The 24,603-nt window shown below is 46.4% G+C and overlaps 1 protein-coding gene across 3 annotated transcripts in view; it reads left to right on the top strand.

Annotated features, from left to right (window-relative positions):
* The window catches only part of KCNQ3 (potassium voltage-gated channel subfamily Q member 3), a 294,635-nt gene extending 270,526 nt beyond the window's left edge, over nucleotides 1-24,109 (top strand). For all 3 annotated transcript variants that reach the window (XM_027570195.2, XM_027570175.2, XM_027570185.2), the window contains 6 exons: nucleotides 5,547-5,749; nucleotides 6,621-6,723; nucleotides 9,048-9,179; nucleotides 12,090-12,188; nucleotides 13,882-13,966; nucleotides 15,100-24,109. In XM_027570195.2, the coding sequence (XP_027425996.1) occupies nucleotides 5,547-5,749; nucleotides 6,621-6,723; nucleotides 9,048-9,179; nucleotides 12,090-12,188; nucleotides 13,882-13,966; nucleotides 15,100-15,834 (1,357 nt within the window). In that variant the 3' untranslated portion in view covers nucleotides 15,835-24,109. The remainder of the gene's footprint in view (nucleotides 1-5,546; nucleotides 5,750-6,620; nucleotides 6,724-9,047; nucleotides 9,180-12,089; nucleotides 12,189-13,881; nucleotides 13,967-15,099) is intronic.
* The last annotated feature ends 494 nt before the right edge of the window (nucleotides 24,110-24,603 follow it).

Genomic DNA, 24,603 nt, shown 5'->3' with positions numbered 1-24,603 from the left:
TTTTTTTTTTTACCGTTTTGATTGTGGTAACATACACATAACAGAAAAATTATCAGCTTAACCACTTTCAAGTATATAGTGTTAATATATATTCAAGTATACATTCAAGTTCAAGTAAATATTCACATTATTGTGCAACGAATCTCCAGAATGTCTTGGTCTTGTAAAACTGAAACTCTGTACCCATTAAAAACACTCCTCGTTTTCTGCTCCCCCCAGCCCCTGGCAAACACCATTCTACTTTCAATCTCTGTGAACCTGACTACCCCAGATACCTCATATAAGCGGAATCCTATACTATTTGTCTTTTTGTTACTGGCTTATTTCACTTTACATACTGTTTTCAAGGTGAATTGCATCATGAGTCCAAATTTCCTTCCTTCTTAAGGCTGCGTAATATTCCATGGTGTGGGTGGACCATATTTTGTTTACCCATTCATTCCTTGATGGACTTTTGTGGTGTTTCCACCTTCTGGCATTGTGAGTAGCTTTGCTTTGAACATGGGTGTTCTTTTTTAAATGCAAAGTTAGAATACTCTCTCCTTTTTAAAGAGTTTTTAACACTCTTACTGGCCTCCAGGTGCCCTTAAAATCAAACAGAAATTTCTATTTTCTGTTCTTAATTCTGAATCCTATTTTTAGAATCCCTGCTGATTTGGCCTCTCACCTCACCTTGTGCCACTCTGCCCTTCATTCATCCTGTTCTGGTCATGTGCTCCCTTCAACAGAAGGGAAACACAAACCCAGCATGTGATTCTTCTGTCCCTTGCACCGGCGTGTGATTCTTCTGCCCAGGCAATGCTTGCCCCTTTGCTTTGAAGTCTGGCTTCTTTTCACCCTTCAGGTCTTAGCTTCCCCATCTGGACCACCATCATTTTGATCCCATACTACTGAGACTGGCCACTTAATGGGTCTTCCCATCCACCCAAGAGGCCGTTCCTACAACTCCATCAAAGTCAGCCTCCTGTTACACTCCATGACAGCACTCTCTTTGTTTCCTGGTCAGATTTCTAGCAGTCTATGCGTCTGTTTGCTTATTGTATGTCGTCTTGACCTCATCATAAGCTCACTGGAGGCCGAAAACCATGTCTGTTTCAGCCATCACTATATCCTCAGCAAGTTACCAAGAGCCTAGCATTTACAAGGTGTAGAACACATTCTTGTTGAATAAATAAATAACATCAGCTCTACTTTACAGGTGGAAGAACTACATCAGAAAGAGCTAATGACTTAACCAAGTTGAAATATTAACTACAGAGCAGAGATTTGAACGCAGGTCTCTTGCTCCAAAGTCCACTCTACCCACCACACAGCCCTCCCTCTCTCAGCTGAGGTTGGAAGATCACATATTGTATTCCTTCATTCATTCAACATCCAAATAATGCTTTCAGTGCTTACAGTGTGCCAGGTGCTGTGTTAGATGCTGGATAATTGACCAAAGTACAGTTTGCAGAAAAATAGCTTACCTTTTAGTTTCTCAGACTCAACCACGTGGGTATTTGGGGGTGGGATCATTATTTGTTGTCAGGGGCTGCCTTGTGTGTTTGTAGGATGTCCAGCAGCATCTCTGGCCTTGACCCACCGGAGGCCAAGGGCACCTGCCAAGTTATGTCAATCAAACATGACTCCAGACATTGCCAGATGTCCACTGTGGGGGGGGGGGGGCGGTGCGCATAATTGTCCCTCATTGAGAACCACTGCTTTGATGCGAGAGAGTCCCTATTAAGTCAAAGATTTCACTATGGTGGCCAAGTGCCCTGGTTGTGAAATGCCTGCAGAAAACACAGTGAATGGATAGGCAATTGGACGGCGAGGGGAAGTAAGCCTTGGGGCTGCTGCTTGGACCAAGTTTCAGATGAAAAGTCAGAGTGATTTGGATAAAAGAAGGGAATGAAGGCTTTCCTGGGTACAGGTCATGACATACACAAAGGTGCAGAAGTGTGAGTGTCAGGGAACTGAGTAGAGTTGAACATAGCTGGAGTGACCCAAGACAGGAGCCCAGGGCAAGGGCTGTTTCTGCCAGGGCAAATTTTACTTCTTGATTTTATTTTTCTCCAGTCTATTTCCAGTCTTACAATTCATGTTTGAAAATTGTTTGTCTGTACTTGATAAATCAGGGGCCCTGGCTATCCAAGAAAATCTGATGTCAGCTCCAAGGAAGGCTTTGCTTGCAAGACCTGTAGAACCCTCCAAGCACAAGGCCTCATTGATGTGCTAGAAATCCATACAGAGAAGGGCAGAGATGGGTTTGAGTTTCGGGGGTGAACTTTGGCATCTGATTATCCTCTGGGGTCTTGGATATCTAGCAACGCAATTAAGAAGTAAGTTGATCACCCACTTTGCCGGAGGAAGAATTCCATAAGCCTCTTAGGTGTGATGGCTGGGAGTAATTCAGATCTGAGGTTTCTGACTTGTGCCTGACTCCTCTGGGTTCCTAACACACTTGGAATCTCTCTCTCATAAACCGTTACCTGCTACCATGGCGTGTCACGTAAACATAGCCGAAGCAATTCAGACTCTTAGAGGTTGCAATGAAGCATTGAAAGGCCAAACAGGCAAATCCTAAATCCCAGCACAGATAGAACCAAGAGGGCCCTGTCCTTAACTTCCTAACTCTCTGCGGGTTATGCTGAGATTTCCAGCCAGGACAGAGCAGCTGCCATTACTTTTGTCTTGCTTAGTTGATCATGGAATTAAGCTCCGCATATACTTACCTCCTGCTGAGATCAAGTTCAGTGACAATGGGGAGTGTGTGAGACTGGCATTAGGAAGCACTGTAAAATAATATATAAATCCCCAGAACTTATCTCAGTTCATTAAAAAAAAAAAAAACTTATTTTGTGGCTCAGGAAATTTTATCCATCCTTTACACACATGCCATTAGCCCTCTTCCTGCTTCCGCGGAAGATAATGGTGACAGCCAGTATGTCCTGAAGGCTTCTCCAATCCTCCTTCCAGAAGTGGGCTGAGTGTTTTCCACACACTCCCTCATTTAACCCTCACAGAGCCGCATGCAGCAAGGGCTGTCCTCACCGTGCATGTGAGGAGCTGGGGCCAGAGAGAGTAACTTCTGTGTCCCAGCTCACGTGTTCCTCAGGACCTTACCCTCCATGACTGGGATTGCCCCAAAGGTCATGATGTTCACTGCCACCCTGAACTTGGGGATGTGCTGAGGAAGGGCGGGTCGTGGGCTCAAAGATAACCAGGCCGAGTCTTTGCTTTGCTGCTACTGCATGTTCCGGGGGCGGGGCAGGGACTGGAGTGGGGACAGACGTGGAAATATGGTCTGCACCGGTGTGTATGAGTGTGACAGAGAAAACTGCAGCATGTCGTTGGAGCACATGGGGAGTCCCTGATTTCCAGGGATGGGGGTGGCGCTCGGGCCGTTTTAAAGGTAGATAGCAATGAGGTGGGCTGAGAAGGCAGGGCGCATGGCAGCTGGAGGAACTGGGCATGCCACGGCATGCAGGTGGGGACTCGGGGCAGGCAGAGGCTTGGTGCAGATGCAAGGCCAGATCCTCTTGGTGATCTAGCAAGACACAGTAGGCAGGGGCCAAGAAGAAGCAGACCTGAGGAGAGACTGTCTTAAAGTCCCCCTTTTACTGAGCTCATGGGTAGGAAAGCCTTCCCTCTATCAGTCGACTTTCTGCCTTGTCCAGGACTTCTAGCCCATGGACCTTGTTATAGTTCTCTGTCCTAACAGTCATTCATCTAGAACTGGTCAGGAAAGCCACTCTGAAAAATTTGTCTTTGGCGCAGGGAGGATAGAGCCATCTGAGTTCTAGAGTTTCCCAGAATGTACTCTGGTCGGGTTATTAGTGTAACGATGCCAGGTGAGAGAGAACAGTCCATAGGGAGCCAGGAGTAATGGCTGCCCATCGTATGTTCATTCATTTATTATTAACCAAATATGTCCTAGTGCCTTCTCTGTGCCAGGCTGAAGGCAGGAAACATTGCAGATGTTATCACATGTAATGCTCCCCAGACCTCTACGAAGCAGGTGCTCTCAGGCCCACTTACTGTTCAGGACCTGGTGCTCAGAGGACCAGGGGCACCTGCTCTGCAGGAGGAGTGTTCCACCCTCCTCCACGGCTCCAACACCCGTGACCTCCCCACTGCACCTCGCCAGAGACACCCAGCAGCTTCTGGCAGGAAACACATGGCTGCAGTCACTCGACACAGTCCTTAGAAAGACTAAATCAGCTCAGGCCAAGGCAGAGCTGTGTCAACAGCCCATATTTATTCCACAAGCACATGGTGCACCTACTGTGTGCCGAGCCCTGTGTGGGGAGTAATGAGAGGAAGCCCCTGAGTCAAGTCTCTCGATGTGTGAAAACTCACCGTGTGTCTTTTCTCTGGCATGTACCCCACAGAGAGGGCCTTGTTCCTCCTGCCCACTAGGGAGAGGGTGCAGGTTGAGAAACAGAGGGAAGAGGTTAATATTTATAGAGCATCTACTGTGTGCCAGGCTCTACACCAAATCCTTGGCAAACATCATCTCCTTGCAACCAGGTGAAGCAGAGAGTGGGCACCCCTATTTTAAAGATGAGGTACCTGAGGCTCAGAAAGTGCACAGATTTGCCCAAGGTCACCTGCATGGCCAGGGGTGGGGCTGGACACAAGTTTTTTGTGCCAAGGCTACTTTATGTTGGACTTGTTAATTTTTTTTTTTATTTTGCGCCAAGAACACTTTTGGCCCTGTGATGAAGTCCAGAAACCTTTTGTCAGAATCACAATCTTGAATTCAGATGTAAAATGCATACGGTTGCAAAGGAAACTGATTGTATTGATAACTATCAAAATATTGAAACATTTGAGATGCAGTCGTATATGGGCTTCTCCGTGATGGATTTAAGGACAAGACCTGTGGCCGGTCGGAATACTACCATCATTTGGAAACAGCTATGAGCACAGCAATCCCTGGAGATGACAGAATCTAAAATGCCCTGGGATTTCTGTTGTGGAAGGCACAGGATAAGACCAGGGCATTGAGGGTATTAGTAGGGTTTATTATCTACATTCATCATTGAAAGATACGCTCATTTCCATTAGAGGTTAGTAAATTAAAGATGCAATGTTTTTCCCATCCAAGCTCAGGGACCACCTCCCCCTCCAAGTTCTAACCATCCGGGTTAGGGTGCCTGCTTTCTGTAATTTATGTCATTCGAGTCTGCCCAGAGCTGCTCCCTGGGTACCATGAAGTGGTACAAAGGAAGTTATTGAGGAGACAGGACAGGGGAAGGCATGAAGATCAGCCACCTGCCACTGGGAGCTAGGCATTTGCTGTCCTTTCTGCCATTTGAGCTCCATGTCAACATTTGAGAAAAGGGAAGTGCAGAGAAGTTAAGAAACGTGCCCACGGTGTCATGGCTAGTAAGCTGCCGAGCCCTGTCCCAGTCCAAGCTGCTAAATCAATTTTAGCGCCGAGGGCTCGCCTCCCCCCGTCACATGCGGAGGTCAATGTGTGAGTCTTTATGGAGAGGGACGGGTAATTACAAAAGCCTGCACTCAAGGAGGAAAATTGTTCACTTTTGCTTATTTTGTAGCCAAAAGCTGGGTCTCTTGGATCGGGTTCGCCTTTCTAATCCTCGTGGTAGCAATACTAAAGGAAAGCTATTTACCCCTCTGAATGTAGATGCCATAGAAGAAAGTCCTTCTAAAGAACCAAAGCCTGTGGGCTTAAACAATAAAGAACGTTTCCGCACCGCCTTCCGCATGAAAGCCTACGCTTTCTGGCAGAGCTCCGAAGGTGAGGCCTTTCTCGTCCCTCGCTCTGTCCCCTCCACTCCTCCCTCTGCCTCGCCCTTCCCTTCCTCCCCTCCCTTCTTCCCCAATAGAGGACCTGCCCCATCTGTAGAGCAGCCCATCCCCACCTTCCTGAACCAGGTTCGTGCTTCATCTCATGCATGCCAGCTGGGCTGGGGACACCTGTGACACGTCCCCACAGCTCGGGGAGCGGGGGGGCTCCCATGTTAGCTATTCTCCGGGCCAGGATCGCCACACTCATCTGCGCAGGTGCCTCCAGGGAGCCTTGGGACTCACAGCCTTGGCTCCTAAGGGTGGCCACATGGAGGTGCACTGCCATGGAGGTCAACAGAAAGGGCCAGGTGCTGGAGACCCAGGGGCCTCAGCACCCCCAGGGGGCGGGAAGAGGTAATAGAAAAGAGCCCTGTGGGGGCAGTGGGAGCAATTCCTCTGTGTGTCTCTTTTACTTGTGACAAGGGAGGACAGGCAGGGCTCAGAAAGTGACCCCACAAGGTCACCAGGGTACTGACTGACAACAAGAATCTGGACTCGGGTGTCCAACGGTAACACCCACGTGGATGCCCTTTGCTGCCTCGGAGAGACCGCTCAGGGACCCCAAAGCTCATGTCCCCACCTTGCTGGCCTTCTCCCCAGTCAACAGTCCTGAACTGCGGGCAACTCTAACTCATGTCTGGAGAATAGAAGGACCTGCTAAGAAGGCCTGAACAGCGTCACAACTGGAGAACACCCCATGGTTTCACGGAGTGGGAGCGAAGACTCTGGCGGTTGAGCCTTGAAGGCTCTGACTTGAATGGGGTCCCCAAGCCTTTCCAAGTGCTGTGGCCTGCTGTTTGATATGTGTGTCTCCCTCCCAGATGCTGGGACAGGTGATCCCATGGCGGAAGACAGGGCCTACGGGAATGACTTCCTCATCGAAGAGATGATCCCCACCCTGAAGGCCGCCATCCGAGCCGTCAGGTGAGGCCCCCCTCCTCCCCACTGAGAGCCCACCCAGACCCCAGTTCAGCCCCCACAGGATACTGGCTTTGGAAAGGTGGGCGGGAAGCCCCATCAGGTAACTCCCTGAGTCAGGTCCCAGAGTATGCCATTGCTCGAACGGGCATGCTGCCTGAAGAAAAATGATTTCTACCTTAGCAAGGCATCATGGGTAACTCTTGCTCGCTGGTTTATAATAATGCTCCCACGGGATCCTGACACTATTTCCAATTGTCATGCTCTCGTTTGGCTTTGGCCACCATTTATTTTACAGGTCTGGGGTGGGGGGTATATTGACGCGGTGTCTTCTTCCTTTATAGGCTTCTTACCCCAAAATAGCTCTTCCTATCTGTCTCCATCCATCTAACTCTTTTTAATTAGCATTTTCAACAAGATAGTCAATTATAGAATTGTGTGTGTGTGTGTATATCGGACGAGACTATCATCTACCCTGGCTATTTTTGTTTTACTTCAGAATTCCACTAGAAAATAAAAATAGGCTTACTAACAGAAAACTTGGATCAGGAGAGGGGCTTATAAGCACTCTACAATGGTGGCAGTGAATTCTAGAAACAAGCTGGATTCTCCAAGAACTAGTTGTGATATTTTTAGCAAGGTTCTTAGTCCAATCAATCCCTCAATAGGTTTATAAGATGTGAACCTCAGCAGAGCCGTCGACCTGGTTTCTCATGACACCACACATGCAATGTGACAGAATTATGGCAGGATTAAAGCATTACTTCTTAGATTCATAACTTCCTCAGAGATCTTATTCAAAGAAATAGCAAATGAGGGGCGCCTGGGTGGCTCAGTCGGTTAAGTGTCGGACTCTTGATTTTGGCTCAGGTCCTGATCTCAAGGTTGTGGGATCGAACCCCTCATTGGGCTCCATGCTCAGCAGGGAGTCTACTTGAGGTTCTCTCTCTCCCTGCCCCTCTGCCCCTCCCCCTGTTTGTGCGCACTCTCTCCATCCCGCCCCCCCCAGTAATAAATAAATAAAATCTTAAAAAAAAAAAAGAAAGAAAGAAAAAGAAAAGAAACCAGCGAATGAATCTGTGCCCTGGAGGGAAGTCTCTGCTGGGATGATCCATGGTCTGGCTTCTGCCCTGGTCTTTTTAGAATTTTTTACTGTTGCCTTAGTTCAGGGGTTGGCAAACTTTTTCTGTAAAGAGCCAGATAGTAAGTATTTCAGGCTTTGTGGTCCATAGGTCTCTGTTCAAGTTCTTAGCTCTAACTCTGTGGCACATAGCAGCCATAGACAGTACATCCATGAATGGGGGTGGGTGTGTTCCAACATCACTTTACTTTCAAAAACAGGCAGTAGGCCAGATTTGTCCTACTGACCCCTACCTCAGAGGGAGCTGCGTCAAGGGCAGGCTTATAAAATGGCACCCAGTTGGAAAGGATGGCACATGAATTGGATGGCATAATCAATAAGCCAAAATAGTGTTGAGATGCTGGACCTGGGCTGTGACAAACAAAATGAACTCTGAATGCACTAGGGAAAGAGACCCTCACAAGTAGAAGGGAAGCTCTGAGCTAGGCTGTGTTTCCCAGCACTAGCCTATGATTAGGGATTTTAACTGACACCATGCTCAATGGGGGTTGACCCCATGATGGGGTTTTTAAGGAACATTAGCCATCTGGGGTGCCTTTATTGATTCCCAGGAAGATGGAGGTGAGGCTTTGGCATCTCTGAGTTCTGGGTGCCCCCTTTATTAAGAAGCTGAGAAAACTCAGGGAACAGAAGCTCGTTTCTCTTTTCTAGCGCTCACAAGCCAAATAATTAAAGAGTCTGTTGAGGAAGAACTATGTCAGCTGTCCTCAAATAGAAAACAGTGTGACACAGTGATTAAGAGCGTGGGCCTTGTCAGCATACAAACCTGGGTTTGAGGACAGCTCTGACATTATTAGCCGGGTGGCCCTGGGAAGATCTGGAGCTCTCTGGGCCACAGTCTTATAATCTACAAGTTGATCTGTTAGCAGATTGTTCCTAAAACACTTAGCTCCATGTCTGACCTGAAATGAATACCCAATAAGTATTAACTCTTATTGTGACTATGATTTTATTATTATTCAAATGATTGAAGGGAGGGAATCATGAAGGAGAGGTACCAACCAGCCTAACTCTGTGTGGTTCGGAGGGGTGGAACCAGGACCATGGGGTGAAACCTCCCTCCCCACCCCCGTCAAGTCATTTTCTCTTTGGTTCTTTGCTTTGCCTGCCTCTGAGTTTGCTAGGCTTGAATTATAGCTTCCTTTACTCTCTACTCATGAAGCACACATGTCTCTACTTCGCCTTGCAGAATTCTACAATTCCGTCTCTATAAAAAAAAATTTAAGGAGACTTTGAGGCCTTACGACGTGAAGGATGTGATTGAGCAGTATTCTGCAGGACATCTCGACATGCTTTCCAGGATAAAGTACCTTCAGACCAGGTAAGACAGTTGCATCTGGAGGAACTCTGCTCTCCTGACCATGAAGGAACTGAAGCTTGAGGAATCTAGCTAGAGTTCAGGGTGAAAGCCATTCAGAAATGGTCCAGAGTGCTGGGGAGCAACTTTAAGAACAAAAACGTTCATCAAGCATTGTGGCTGTGAAGGCCAACAAGCACCAAACAGGCTGTGAAGAAGCTCTATGACATTGACCTTAGCCAAGGTCAACACCTTGATCAGTCCTCATGGAGAAAAGGCGTATGTTTGACTAGCCCCTGACTGTGATGCTTTGAATGTTGCCAATCAGATAGAGCTGATGATCAACTGAGTCCAAATGTCCAATTCTAAATATAAATTTTTCACCGTATAAAAAAATGTCCATCAGGTATTATTTATAATCGTGAAAATATGGAAACAGTATCAATACTCACCTGATAATTGCGACCGTTTCTGTTGAGCACCTGGGTGCTCTACATATGTATGTCTAATCCTTTATAACCTCATGAGGTATCACATTGTGGATGTCCTCTTACAGATGACAAAACCTAAGCACAAGGAGCAGTGGAGTTACCCAAAATTAATCAGTGGCAGAGCTGGAAGTCACACCAGATCCAGTTGGCTGCCCAGCTCCTGTTCTGTCTGATGCACCATATTCCGCTTCCTCAATTATATAAATAGCGATTAAGAAAAAAATGTTCCTAATCTCATTAAAAAGTTATGCAACCATCAAATGACAGTGTATATAATGAGAGGCATCTGGGTGGCTCAGTCGCTTCAGCATCTGACTCTTGATTTCGGCTCAGGTCATGATCTCAAGGTCGTGGGATCAAGCCCTGCATCAGGCTCTGCACTGAGCATGGAGCCTGCTTAAGATTCTCTCCCTCGCCCTCTGCTCCTCCCCCACGTCCTTCACACTCTCTCTCTCTCTCTCTAAAAAAAATGTATACAATGAGACAAAAAAACTATGTGATCATTGAATATATGTATGCACAATATGATTACTAATAATATAGTCAGACATTTATATACATAATTGCACCTGTATATATCCATATATTTAAATGTATACAAATGATTATGTTCCTATATAGTCTCTGCATCAGTCTTGTGATATTAATAATATATACATACAGTAGGATTGCAAAAACACATGCACGTATGTTTATTTATTTTTTTTTTTTTTTTTTTTTTTTTTTTTTTTTTTTTTTTAAAGATTTTATTTATTTATTTGAGAGAGAGAGAGAACGAGAGATAGAAAGCACGAGAGGGAAGAGGGTCAGAGGGAGAAGCAGACTCCCTGCCGAGCAGGAAGCCCGATGTGGGACTCGATCCCGGGACTCCAGGATCATGACCTGAGCCGAAGGCAGTCGCTTAACCAACTGAGCCACCCAGGTGCCCGCACGTATGTTTATTTAGAAATATACACATGCACTCCCACATAGGGAACCTGCAGAAAAGCAGTAGGTCTTCCCCCAAGGGACTGCAGTGACTATACTGAAGTGATGAGTCCATGTGTGATTTTTTTCCACTTTCTAAATTGATCAAATCTTTAATGAATTGCAAAAATTTCCTCTTAAAACAAAAAACCATTTTAAAAAACCAAAGGGCAATATGGGGTCAAGACACAGAACTGACACTGGGAAACCAAAGCCCTACAATGGGGCTCATCCTCTGGCCTGTGTGAGATTGCAAGTGGACACAAGTCAAGTCCTATCTGGACCTTGGTGTCCTCATCTGAATCACGTTTCCCTGCCGGGGTGTCCTGCAGAGTGAACAGGACCATCAGATTGAATGAGTAGGAAGTTAACCATGATGTTGGGTTGGAGGAACACTTATTTGTGACCTTGACTTATCCATAAATGGAATATCAACTGCAACCGAGCACAGTGGCAGGCACACAGTTGGTGCTCAAAGCCAGCTTCACAAATGGATGTGCAAACGAGTTCTGAGCCTAACCATGTTGTTACTGATGCAAATATGGCTCTCTTAGCAGTGGAGGGAGCATGATGTCTAGGACATACCCAGTCAAAATTATTGGCCCGTCTTAATGCTCCCAAAGTGGACCTTCCTGCTGTCATTGCTTTCAGTGTTTATTAGGCACATGTATTTCAAAGAGTTATGGCTGGAGGTTGACCACCTGGATAGCGAGTTGCGTATCCCCAGCCATGCTGTTAGGGTGGTAGGCCTGAGAGAAAGGAAGGGTGATTGAATATATGGTGGCGTTAGTGGAGGAACAACCAGGTCTGCAGAGAAACAGAGTGACCCATGGCTACTTTTGAGTGCATGGTCTTAGTGGTCCTGGGCCTTTAATGAGCCTTCAGGGTTGCCCCACACCCCGCCCAGTCCTGCAGCGCAGTGGGGGCATCTGTCTCCGGTTGTGCTCGGGGCGAAATGGATGGCGAGCTGGCGCCTCATGCAAAAATGGAAGCAAGGTGCAGGAGTGGGTGCGGAGCCATCCCCTCAATGGCCAGCAAGCCTGAAGAGCAGCAAAGATCTGCACAGCTGAAAATGAAGCCTAGGGCTGTACAAGAAAACTCCCTAATTAGATGTTTGGGGAAAGAATAAAAACGCTGGACCACCAGACAGGCTTGCGGCACACGTGACATTTCCTAAAGAACCAACAAGATGTGACCTTCATCCTGTCTCTGGTTTAGCTGCCTCTCTGCCCTGGGGTGGGGCGATATGCTCGTTACTACTGCACAATAATAATAATAATAAGAGTAATATGTGGACATTATAAATTCTCTGTCTCCTTCACTCCCTCTGTCTCCCTCCTCCCCTCCCCCCACCTTTCCCTTCTCTTATATTATCTCAAACCCTGCCTGGCTAAAGAGAAAAGAGAAGGAATTGCTTTCCTCTCTTTACCGGTAAAGCTCTTTGTAATGTAATCCCCTCCTTGTGTGTCTCTTTCAGAATAGACATGATTTTCACCCCTGGACCTCCATCTACCCCAAAACATAAGAAGTCTCAGAGAGGGGCAGCATTCACCTACCCATCCCAGCAGTCACCCAGGTGGGGCGTGGGGACGTGGAACGAGGCTGCATGGTCCGACCCTATTCCCATATCTCAGTTCGCTTCCTTTACGGTGGGGGGGGCGGCAGGGTGGGAGGGTGCGGGGAGGTGGCCATTCTTCTCAATAAAATGAAGAAAAGAGCTTGAAGCTTATTCCGGTTTAGGGATATTTGCAAGGTTTCTGTACTAAAGACTTACTGCCCCTCTTCCCAGACCATGTGGGTGACATTGCTTCTGTGGTTATTGAAAATAAACATAACCCTCAACGTGTTATAAAAGAAGAGGAGCCCCGCGAGTTTATTGGAACATAGAGAATAACTCGTGTGAGCACAGTTGAGGCCATTTGGCCTTTCCTGCATCATTTTACCTGCGCTGACCGAACGCCCTCACAGAGAAGGAAGTCAGGTGTCAGGCCTCCGACAGCATGGTCACAGGCAGAGAACTCTGTCCCTCACCGGGGCAGTCTTGCTCTCCCCACACAGTGTTTGGAAATGTTCCTTGTACAGTCACTGATGGACCAGGAGCAGTCCTGAAGAAAGTCCACGGCCCAAATTTATACCTTCTTTACTCGCAGAGGTCTTCAGGGCAGGGAGCACGGATGAGTAAAGGGAGTCAGGCTTAAGAAAGAACTCCCACGAACCTTACAGCGATAAGGTTGCATACTATAAACGAAGCAAGGGCATAAGTGGGATGATGTAAAGGCATCTGACCTTCAGCCTCAGTACGGGGGATGGAATAAGGAGTGGTGGACCCTGGGGGTCCTGGAGGGCACGTGCACCAACTAAAGGAGATCTTCGTGCCTCTGCTCTGCTGCTGCTAATTTTAGGAATCGATACCCTCTGGTTCCAGAGAGTCTAACTTTTCAAGAAAAACTGAATATCCAGTTGTCATATGAAATTCCTTAGTTTTGAAATGTTTTTAAAACTCTGTGCAAGCTAAGGAAAACACTGGTGGGCTGGAATGAGTGCACGGGCCATGTCTGCTTTAATTCAAGACCGCTCAGCCGGAGACGGGCCAGGGACGGAGCAGGAGTCAGGCGGCTCTGAAAGGGAAAACCAACTACCCCCAAAGTGCCTGGCACGATGGTTTTGAGCAATAGCCAGGCTCCCTGCAGGTTCTCTTCTACTTTGAACATAACCTGAACCACCAAGGAACCATCTCAATCCCATTCCCCACCAGCAGCCTCTTTTGCACCATTTTCCAGATCCTGCATCTATTTCCCTGCCTTAACCAAATGAAACAGATGAGATATACCCACCGTACAGAATTTCAGAGATCAGCCAACCCCCACCCCAGCCCCACCCAGCCTACGCCCACACACTTAGAGTAGAAGCTCTCTCTCTCTTCTTCTTCTGTCTAAGAAGCAGTCTAACAGGTGTGATTTAAAGGCCGAACCCTCTAGACACAGTGAGGTGCTTTATTAACTTTGGCCCAAAGCCTCCTAAAAACAGCTAAGTATTTGGCTTCAACTATCGCTGCAGGGAAGAGTAAGTAAGACCCCAGTGCTGAAGGCAGGAGAACACTACCCTTTCCTGACTTGCTCGTGTCTCCAGAGCTGAGTGGGCCTCTTCCAGACTGCATAAGCGTGAGCATGGGGGTGATAGCTCCAGGGACCGTGGCCCCCTCCGCTGAGACAGCCTGGAGAAGCACAAGTACGTACAACGATCTTACAGACTCATTGGCTCTTTCCTAGGAATGAACCATATGTAGCCAGAGCACCCGCATCGGAAACTGAAGACCAAAGCATGATGGGGAAGTTCGTGAAAGTCGAAAGACAGGTAGGTCTCTCCTTTCCCTCACCAAAAAAACAAGCCATAGAACATTTGCATTCAAATGTCATTTTCTTCCCCCTAGGGAGATAACAGAGTGGAGTCTCTACCACTCAGAAAAAGGATGTGGAAATTACATCCCGAGTTAGCATGTACTTGCGACCACATGCAATTTCATTCATTGTCCTGAGCCTCAGTGTCCTCATCTGTAAGATGGGGATTCTAATACCTCATAAGGTGACTATGAGGACTGAATGAGTTGGCACCCGTGAATCGTGTGGGATAGTTGCTGGCTCACAACAGACACTTGATAGACATAGCTGCTCTTCGCACGTGCCTCGAGGTGCTGCTCCCTGAAGAAATGTTAGTGTCCTTTGCCACATTTTCTGTGTCCCTAGTCCTCCATGCCTCAGAGTCCAGGTCAGTGGATGGCCCACACGAAGGGGCCTGGAGCAGGGCAGGCTCTGGGTGGCTTCGGTCAGGGCGGAAAGAGAAGCCGTTCCCACCCAGCACCCCATGGAGCTCACGTGTCACTTCCTCCGTTGAAGGGGCTTCCGTGACAGCAGAGCCCATTCCGCTGCGCACCAGACGGATGGCTCTGTCAGTTTCCACGAGGATCCCTACCAGGCCCCTTATTTTATTCATGACGCCACATTGGGTCTGTGCGAGAGAGGCAAGAGGAAATTTGAAGGATTACTCTTTCGTGGCATATCAAGAATATCCTTTTTCATTTTAAAATTTTAATTTTAATCTCAGCCCTTCCATTTTCCAGCTCTGTGACCTCTGACAAACTATTTTCTCTCTCTGCCTCGGTTTCCTCACCTCTAAAAGAGAGAGAATCATAGTCTTCACCTCCCAGGGCTAGTGGGAAATTAAATGAGTCAACATCTTTAAGGGGCATCAAGCAGAGCCAGGGACTTACTAAGTGCTCTAAGTATTAGTTACTGTTAAGGCTTGAATACTGTCCCAACCTCTACATGGTACTGTGCTCTCCCTGCCTGCAGTGCCTTCTGGGGAGTTGTGAATTGTCGTGGAGGGAACACCACACACGCACGCATGCACACACAGTATTTCCTCCGGAATGGAAAGAGCCACCCCCACCCTGGAAAAGCAGTGACGCCCACTTCCTTGTATCTCCCCAGGTTCACGACATGGGGAAGAAACTGGACTTCCTGGTGGATATGCACCTGCAGCACATGGAAAGGCTGCAGGTGCACGTCACGGAATACTACCCGACCAAGGGGACCTCCTCGCCCGCAGAGGTGGAGAAGCTAGAGGACAACAGAGATTCGGATCTAAAAACCATCCTCTGCAACTATTCCGAGGCGGGTCCCCCCGAGGCCCCTTACAGCTTCCACCAGCTGCCCCTCGACAAAGTCGGCCCCTATGGGTTTTTTGCCCATGACCCGGTGAACCCGCCCCGAGGAGGACCCAGTTCTGGAAAGGTTCAAGCGACGCTTTCCACCTCAGCAGCGACATATGCAGAAAGGCCCACCGTCCTGCCGATCTTGACTCTTCTCGACTCTCGAGTGAGCTACCATTCCCAGGCTGAACTGCACGGCCCCTGCTCGGACCGGGTCTCCCCCCGGCAGAGACGGAGCATCACGCGGGACAGTGACACGCCTCTGTCCCTGATGTCGGTCAATCATGAGGAGCTGGAGCGGTCTCCAAGTGGCTTCAGCATCTCCCAAGACAGAGACGATTACGTGTTTGGCCCGAGTGGGGGGTCGAGCTGGATGAGGGAGAAACGTTACCTCGCCGAGGGTGAGACAGACACGGATACGGACCCCTTCACCCCCAGTGGCTCCATGCCTCTTTCATCCACAGGGGACGGGATTTCTGATTCAATATGGACCCCTCCCAACAAGCCCATTTAGAAGGGGTCGTGGGCTGAGTCCTCCTTGTAATGTAGACAGACTGTGTATAGCTCACTTGCTCTCACACCCGACACTTGACCGTGAGATCACCAGTGGCTGCATCAAACACATGCATGTGTGTGGCGGCCCCCCACCCGGGCAGGGGCTTTTCACGGCCTTCCTCCTCCCCAGGTCACCACAGTGAAGCCGCTTCCTTTTAAGCATGGTTTGCATGACTTTACAATATATAAATGGTACCGCTAATCTCTTCTAGGATACACATTTATCTGCTGTTCTTACTTTAAATCATGATTGGACCAGGATGGGGAGAAATTATTGACGAGCTGTGCTATCTGTCCATTTGGTTGGCTGCTTTGGGTTTTGGTTTGGTTAAGCAGGGAATGTAGTTTAAGTTCTTTCTCGAACCACCGCCCCTTTGTGTAAAACAGACCAGTAATTATTCTAGAGTAGGCAAATAGTTTGTGAACAAAAATGCATTACGTATCAAAGAGGGGGCCAACTGAGCTAAAACACTAGGAAAGGAACAAGACGGTCATCACCTATCCAAAACCACGAATTCTTTTGAAATTTTTTTTCGGGATAAACTCTCCAAACCATCTAAAAGCTCTCGAGGGGAACTCACGTGGTCTGCCATTATCTGTACCCTGCCTGTTCCCTCATCCCTGGTAATCCCAAGTGTAGCATTTCGAGGGAGTTAGGACTTGGCGGGGAGAAAATACACACAGAAGTTCAAACAGTTTCCAATTTATGTAGCCAAAGATAATGAAACTTATCAGAAGCAGGGTGCCCCTCTGGGCAGGAGCTAAGATCAGTGCCTTCAAAATGAGGTTTCAACTCACGTTCTTCCCCATGGTACCTGTACAAAATACCCATCTCAAATGAAAATTAGAAACCAGAAATTATCTGGTCCAAGTTCTCCTTTGTAAAAATGAAAAACCTTTGGCTCAGGTAGAGACAAGCCCGGGATCACATCATCGTCCCCTGGAGAGCTGGGACCCAGTCAGCTGACTCGCTCCATGCCCTGGTCTCCTCCTACTACACCACTCTGCCCTTTATACGGTGGGACCCAAAAATTGTGCCAAGATACCTGAACTCTGTTGTACACAATTTATCCAGCAGGACGGGGCTGTTTGCTTTTACTGCAAAACATGCTTGCTTGATGCATTGCATTTTGGATCTAAGGGAATAAAACAAGCACTTCAAGCAAGCAAGCTTCAACATTTATTAATATGCAAATGGGAAAAATTTTCAGAACCGTCCAGTTTTACTCCTCCAGATTTTTTAAACCACACGTAGCCATAAGATTAACCCAAATGTAAGCAGACCCTCTGGAGAGCACTGCCCTAGTGAATTAAGTATTAATATTAAGCACAAGCCATCCTCTTTTGAGGTGTCACTACTTCTGAAACACTTCGATGGAAAAGGTTTCTGTTAGGCTTGGGCCAGATCAGCTAAATTACAACACCACACTGTCACTGTCTCGCTCTTATCCCACCTCTAAGCACTGGTTGTGGATGGTCGCCAGGGTGACCATCAGGATGATCCAAAGGGCCTAACAGTCTACACGCAAATGCCGCTGATGTTCTCCTCACAGTCTTGTCAAGCTATGGTAGCTGTGGCAGACATCTGGTTTGTGGTTTCATCATGACGTGATGCAGGAACCTTATACTTTGTTGGAGGGAAGAACTAGTCTCTCAGATCTTGGTTCCTTTCAACCCACAAGTCAACAGGTACTGTGCAAAAGGCTCGGAGTATAATAGTATTGAGGGTGTGGTCCCTGACTAGAAATGCACAACCAAAGCCTGCCGTCTCTGGCCCAGGGCAAGCATCGTGAGAGGTAGATGGCATTTTACATGGAGAATCTCACAAATAGAGAGGTGTTGGCATTGAAGTCTAAGGTGGGAAATACACAAGAATGACCACACAATTCAGACCTGAACCCTCCTCCCCTGTGGTTTGCCATTTGACCTTCTAGCAATCTGAAGGGCAAAAAGAATGGATCATATGCATGAAAGTGCCATTGGAGTTAATGACCTAAGAAATCCTATGCCCCTTCCTTAGGGCTTGGTTCTTGCTTCTGACCCTCCTAGAATCTTTTACTACAAGTGATTGAGCTACCTATCATCTAATATGTTACTGTGTTTTCTTTATGTACGTGAGTTATTTGAGACAAAACAAAAATGGAGAATGAATCAAACTCTCCACATATGCACCAATTGTTTCTAGCTACCTTATTAATATTCTTGCAGAACTGACTGGCCTCAGTATCTTACCAACAGATGCATTTGCCAGGAACTCAGTGGAGTTCTCAGGTGGACAAGTGAGACTTCCTCATCCTCAAGCTAAAAATAGTTACCACAGATCGAAAGTTAGAGGACTGCCTTAGGTTCTTTGAAAAACCTACAAAGGATAAGAGCTTGTATTATTTCTTAAACCATAGGAGGGCAGTCTAGCCTCCCCTGCTGGATCATAAGGCCAGGATGACAGGGATTGACCGGGTTTATGTCGATTACCATCATGTCTCCAACATGTAGTAAGCTGCCATTATCAGTGCAGACAAAAAATACATGATCATGAATAACTAAATGATAAGACTTTTTAAGAGCTGTTCTTTCCCATCTAAGAAAAAAGAGAAAAATGACCCTCTGGAATATTCTGCTTTGATATCCCTTTAAAAGGAGAGAGAGACAAAAAAAAAAAAGGCCATTCCAGAAAAGCAAGCCAAAACTCTTCAAGTTGCCTGCTCACAGACAACATCATCACCTGGCTGGCATTGATGAAGCAGGAATTCAAGGTGTAAGATTGAACTTCAGTTATGGGGAGAAACAACATGTGCCTCCACAAAGACCTTTCTATCTGACAAAAGAACAGCATGATGGAAAAATCCAACAGAACTGGTTAATAATGTGACCCAAGATCATCCTACTTCAGATATATCGGTGGTCCTGAAGCTGGCTGAGGAAACTACAGTAGTTTTAGCAGAATCCCATGAAATTTGTGACAAATTAATTCCATTGTAAAAACTAGGAATGATTTCCTCAAGTGGAAGTGTAATCCCATTATAGGTGTTCTGTCTCTGTGTGTGTCACAATATGATATAGGAGAACTTTAAGGGGTCATTTTTTAGGAGGATCAAAATGAATGAGAGATAAAGCTATCTTCCAAACGTTAGGTGAGAGGTGATCCTGTCGGGCTGAGAAGAAAGTACTTGAAATCAAGTGTGCATTTTGACAGTAGTAAAACACTAGCACACAAGCACACATGAAAAGTTTAAGAAAAAGAATTGTGGGAGGAAAAGAAAAAAAAACATCAAATTGAGAAAGTTCTATTCACTGCCTATACTTTTTCTGGGAACTGAAAGCTTGGACTTAGTAGATATAACAATGATATAATGAAGCTCTAATTTCAATAAAGGCATCTAGAAAACCCCCAAGATATACTATAGTTCAAGATGAGTTCATTTGTCAGTAATGACTGCATTATGCCTTGCCTGTTTTGTGCAGGGCAATTCCTAGACACTGTAAGTTGAAAGAATAATTACTTGTAGGAAATCCTAATACAATAGGATCTACTCAGAATTTATAAGACTGTTCTTCTAAATCCATACCACTCTACTGAGAATGTAGAGTGTATTTGTTTATTTGTTTACAAGATTTACTAAGCACCATTGTCTGCTAGGCACTGTGTAACATACTGGAAATTCAGAGTTAGGAAAACCACAGTTCCTGCCACCAAAAAGCTAGGAATCTGGCGCCTCAAATATTGGAGGTCCCTTCAAACTATGTCTCCCAGGAATGGAAAGTATCTGATTTTATCCCTGAAGACAACTACACAGATAGGAGCTCTTTCTCACTTAGAATCAATGGGAGATTGAGCATGGAGAAAAGTGAGAGAAAGAATTCTCCATCAAAATGGTAATGACCCCATCAGCTCAGGAAAGACTGAGTTGTTGAATGAGGACTTTGAGTTTGGGTTCAGTGCTTTGGGCTTTGGAGCTCCAAATACACTGTGTACAAAGGAGTTTCTAGAGTGTCTGAGAAGGTTCTTGGGAAGAAATCTAGCTTTCTCCTCCTCTCCAAATCCCTACAATGATTGAGTCCAGACAAGAAGCTGGGCTACTTCCATTTCATTGTGTTGACCAAGACAGGCTTATGGTACAAGCCAAGACACATCTATTTCAAGAGAAGGGTGTCACTCTGCCTGTGGGACACTGCTAATAAAATTCTCCTGGAGCAAGAGAAGAAATGTGTTCGGTGGTCTAAGAAGTTGACTGCACTTTGGACAGTACTGACAAGCACACCCCTGGCTTCCCCCAGAAGATGCCACACAGCTGGCCTTTGTTTTCTGTGAATATGCTCCCAAGGCACTTAGGACTGTACGGATTTTCTTTGCTTTCTGAACCTTAGGCATTCTTAGGAATTTGCCTCATGTCCTCACTCATCCTTGAAGGCTTGCTTATTTGGGGATGAAATTTTTAAAAGACTAGAAGTCCTTTCTTTGTATCCAAATCACCCAACATTCCGTTGTTACTGATATTACGCTACTCAAAACTGAGCCAACAGTCCCCTCAACAAGTCCCCTAACCTGATGCCCAGGTGAGAACCATGCTTGGGACCAGGCTATCGCCATAGCTTTAGTGCTTTGGGAAACCAGCAGTAGGAATCTCAGAGATAGGAAGGTTATAGGTATGACCTGGATGAAAATTTGAGTTTCAGAACACTCACAAGTGTTTGACTTTCTTGGTCTGTTTTGATTTTCAAATGGGACAATTGGTATATGTAAAGACCCCGGTACAGTGGTGGCTGGAGACTGTCACACATATTCTTTTTTAATACTGTGTGTGGAGTCCACTGCCTCAGTCCTCGGTATTACTTATGAACTCCAAATTTACCCCCAGAAAATCTTTTTCTTGGCAAAAGAGCAGTGGAAATGCCATACCAATTCAGGCACTTTTATGGGGGCTTTTTCTCAAAAAGTACATCTCTATAAGTGAAACAAGGAAGGGCGGGAATGTTGGAATGAAGGTGGCAGGACTGCTGGGTTGCAGTGGCTGGGTTGTGGCAGTTCCACTGGACCCACAATACTGCATGTTGCACCATTCTCTCAAAGGATGATCTGTAGGAGGCAGAGTCAAGTAGCAGGAACCATTAAATATGAAGGAACTAGTGGTTGCAATGAGCAAAGTTAACCATGCCATGATGTCTGTCAGGCAACACCCTAGCAATGAATGGAGAACTTCCAGAAGAAAGAGTTCAAGCTCGCTCAAACTCTCCCCAGGGGAATTTGTTCCCAGCCTCTAACAACCTCAGCTTTGTTATCCCTGTAGGAAAATTGTGACTAGTGGCTTGCTTCATTGCCACAGATGCAGGGAGATACAATTTTATAGATTCCTAGATGCTCAGAGCAAGAACAGACCTTGATCACCAAGAACAACCACCTCTCTTCTTAGATCAGGAAGTAGAGGTCGGGCATAAAGGGAATCACACTAGTCACCCCGTGGCTGAATGGGTGATTGGGTGGCAGAGTGACTCAAGAACCCAGGTCTCCTAACTCCCGGTCCAGATATTGGAGATCAAAAACTGACAGTCACATAGCAACCAAGAAGAAAACATTGTGGGTTGGCCCAGGAGATGGAGAACTTCCTGGCCCACTCGAGAAACTGCTAAACCAGACACATTGGTTGGAACTTATTCCCATCTCCGGAATATGATTGATCTCATGCCTTTAAAGGCAATGTTCCTTCTCCCCAAATCCTGCTGACCTCCAAAGGCCTGGCACAAACCACTGTTACCCTGTGCAGGTTAAAAAAGGAATGAAGAACAACTTCATGGCCATGCAGGCATTCCCCTCCACTTCTCTGACCTCTGCTACTTTGCCCCTCCTTGTCCCGCCAAGCCTGGACTGGTTCAGCAGTTTGGCCCATCACTTAGACTCATTCAGCTGCAGAGCCATGGCTCAGGTGGTATCCTCATCTATAAGCCAATCCTTTCGTAGGATTTTGCCTTGGAAAAAAAAAAAAAGTTGGCGGGTTTGGTTTTAGGAAATAGGATGTGATTTCTTTGGGGATCAATATGACCCCAAGGCATTAGTTCTACTAAGGTGTCCATTCACGATGGGATCTCTGGGTCTCGCGCCTTGTTTCTCCTGCTTTGTCCAAGAGAATGCCCGTCTTGGCTGGGTCACAACTGGTTCTCTAGGATTGTCACCTAAAACTACAGAGGAGCAGACAGGATTCAACTTAAGACATCTTGTGTAACTGGGAAATTATTTTAGAAAGTAAACAGGCCTCCCTGTTGGCTCAAATGAGGATTAACATAGCTGGTGTCCACTTATGCTGTGCTGTGCTTGGGACAGATTTGCCAGAATTTGGCAAGGCTTCCCAATAGCCCTTGCTAAACCCCTAGAAGGATGTTCAGGTCTTCTGAATCAGACTGAACCAGAAACTCCTAAGGCAAAGTCATAAAGGTGGCAGTAATTTTAGACTATCAGTCTACCTGTCTTCTTAGCCTCTAAATAGCCCCGTTCTGGGGAAATAAGTCAAACATGGGCTCTATATAAGAATAACCTGAGTGTGACTTGTAATTAAGCAGTCAAAAGCCTGGCCTAGTGCTTAGGAATATATTTGTAATTCCTCTTAGATGTGTCAAATGGACTACAACCTGATGCCTGAAAGGAGTGAAAAACGGGAATATGTTTTCTTCCAATGTCTCACTCTGCCCACAAGACAGGTCCGGGAAGCGGAGAGAAACTTACCCTAAGCTGTCTTTGTGAGTTGCATGTGATGTGATGGTTTTCTCTCTTGACTTCCCACGGTCCTCACCACGACCCCTTGTGGGCGGTGTTAATGTCTCCATCGTAGAGTTGAAGAAACTGAACCTGAGGGGGGAAATGCCTTGCCAAAGGCCACACACTATAGAAGTAGAGCTGGGATTGTAACCAAAGCTCATGGACCTTCAAAGATTATTCTCCACCTATCGCATCTCCCAGGCCAATGGAAATGCTCCCACATCATGCCCTGTGGTTGTCCCCCATACCTTGCCCTCCTATGCCCAGTGGACTTTATAGTAAAACAATCAGACCCATCGGTTCCCCGGAGAGAACCAACGTCAGCTGCTCCACTCAGCTAATCAGTGGGTCCTACCTGTTCCTTTGAGGAGGTTCACAATTCAGCTGTCAGTGGCAGAAAATAATGCTGCGTAAATTTTTCACCTTGTTCACAGTGGAATCCATTAGTCCTTGGAGCTTAGTGTGGCTGCAGATAATCCCACAAGTGCCCCTTGTTCTCTGCCCTGCACCTCCCCCCCCCCCCCCCGAGGATCTCCTGTCATTGATTTATCCAAACAAATTCAAATGTCCTTCCTGACTCTGGTCTTCTGTCCTGAGGCTGGACCTTTATGTCAGACCTTGGAAATTCTGCAGAGACAGGTGAGTCTGCAAAAACATTCTTTAGGAGGCTAAACACTCACAACAGTTGTGTTTCTCTTACTCAATATTAAAAAGATCACAGTTCCCCAGTGAGAAGTCAACCTGATCTGGTAGTTAGGCTCCATTTCCCCTCTGAACACTTTTCCAAGGGAAGGGAGAGCAGCTCCACCCTCCATGTTCCTGGGAGGGTTGAGAATGCACGTGCGGAGGCCTACGTCCAAGGTTGGTGGCAGCCATGTTCCAAGCATCAGAGATCTTCCTGTTGGAGACAGAAGGCAGGCTCTGCCCCATCTTAAAAATCACCTTAGAAAGATGGGCCTACTTCATCAGATCTGTCAATCATTTCCTATTTTAAAGAGAAAAATGCTCTCTACATTGCTTTCAACGGGATATGGTTATTCTTCCTTTCCTTTCTTTTTTTTTTTTTTTTTTTTCCCAATGTAGCAGTGATGGAAAACACCAATCTCTGCAGAGCAGGTTGAGGTTTTCAGTGACATGAATCCACTGAATTTGATTTTGGATTGTATTTTCTTTAACCCCCTTTAACGGCATAGAATTCTGGTGCCTTGCTCCCTGAATTTGTCTCCATGCTACAAGTAGGCTTTCTTCACATTCTGGCTTACACGGGAACACGACTATTCCACAAGTGGCCTTTAGTGCTCTTTATAATATGATTTCCTGTAATTTTTAAACTGTATGTGTAATTTCTATTCTGGCTCTGTCCAATATTTGAACAACTTTACTAGGTTGATTTCCATATATATTATGCAAACACTTCTTACCTGATTTTTTATGTTGTATCTTAAAACAAATACTGCACCACTTATTAATAAATAGACATTTCAATGATCATGGGGCAGAGTGATGTTTGCTTCATTGACAACATGGAGTGACAAGGCAGTCTGTTACCAGTTGTGGGAGGGAGTGAAAGGGGAGATGTGAGCATATTTGTAAAGGTGAGAAAAGAAGCAATTGAGTGGGAGAGGAGGGAGAGAATGAAGACACAAAAAAGAAACTGTGATTGATGGAGTAAAGAGTGCAACTCATAGCCGTGAAAAGTACATGATGTGGAGTGCATTCTTCCTCAGAAGCAGCCTCTATACACAGGTTGGAAGTACAGCATTTAGTAAAATATTATCCAATCATCGCAGTTTTAAGACATGATTACTCCCACTTTATAGATGAGGGACTTGAAGCCCAGAAACAAAAAGAGACCTGGCCAGGGTCAGACACTAATAAGGGGAAGAGTCACGATTGGAACCCAGGACCACCCACCTCCAACTCCAACCCTCATCCTACTTCCTTTGTAGAAGCTTCACCTCCTAAACCATGTGGGAAGAAGAA

This window comes from Zalophus californianus, chromosome 4 (assembly GCF_009762305.2).
Source record: "Zalophus californianus isolate mZalCal1 chromosome 4, mZalCal1.pri.v2, whole genome shotgun sequence".
NCBI classification, from domain to species: domain Eukaryota; kingdom Metazoa; phylum Chordata; class Mammalia; order Carnivora; family Otariidae; genus Zalophus; species Zalophus californianus.
The sequence above is the reverse complement of the archived record's forward strand: the minus strand, read 5'-3'. Positions and strand labels throughout refer to the sequence as shown.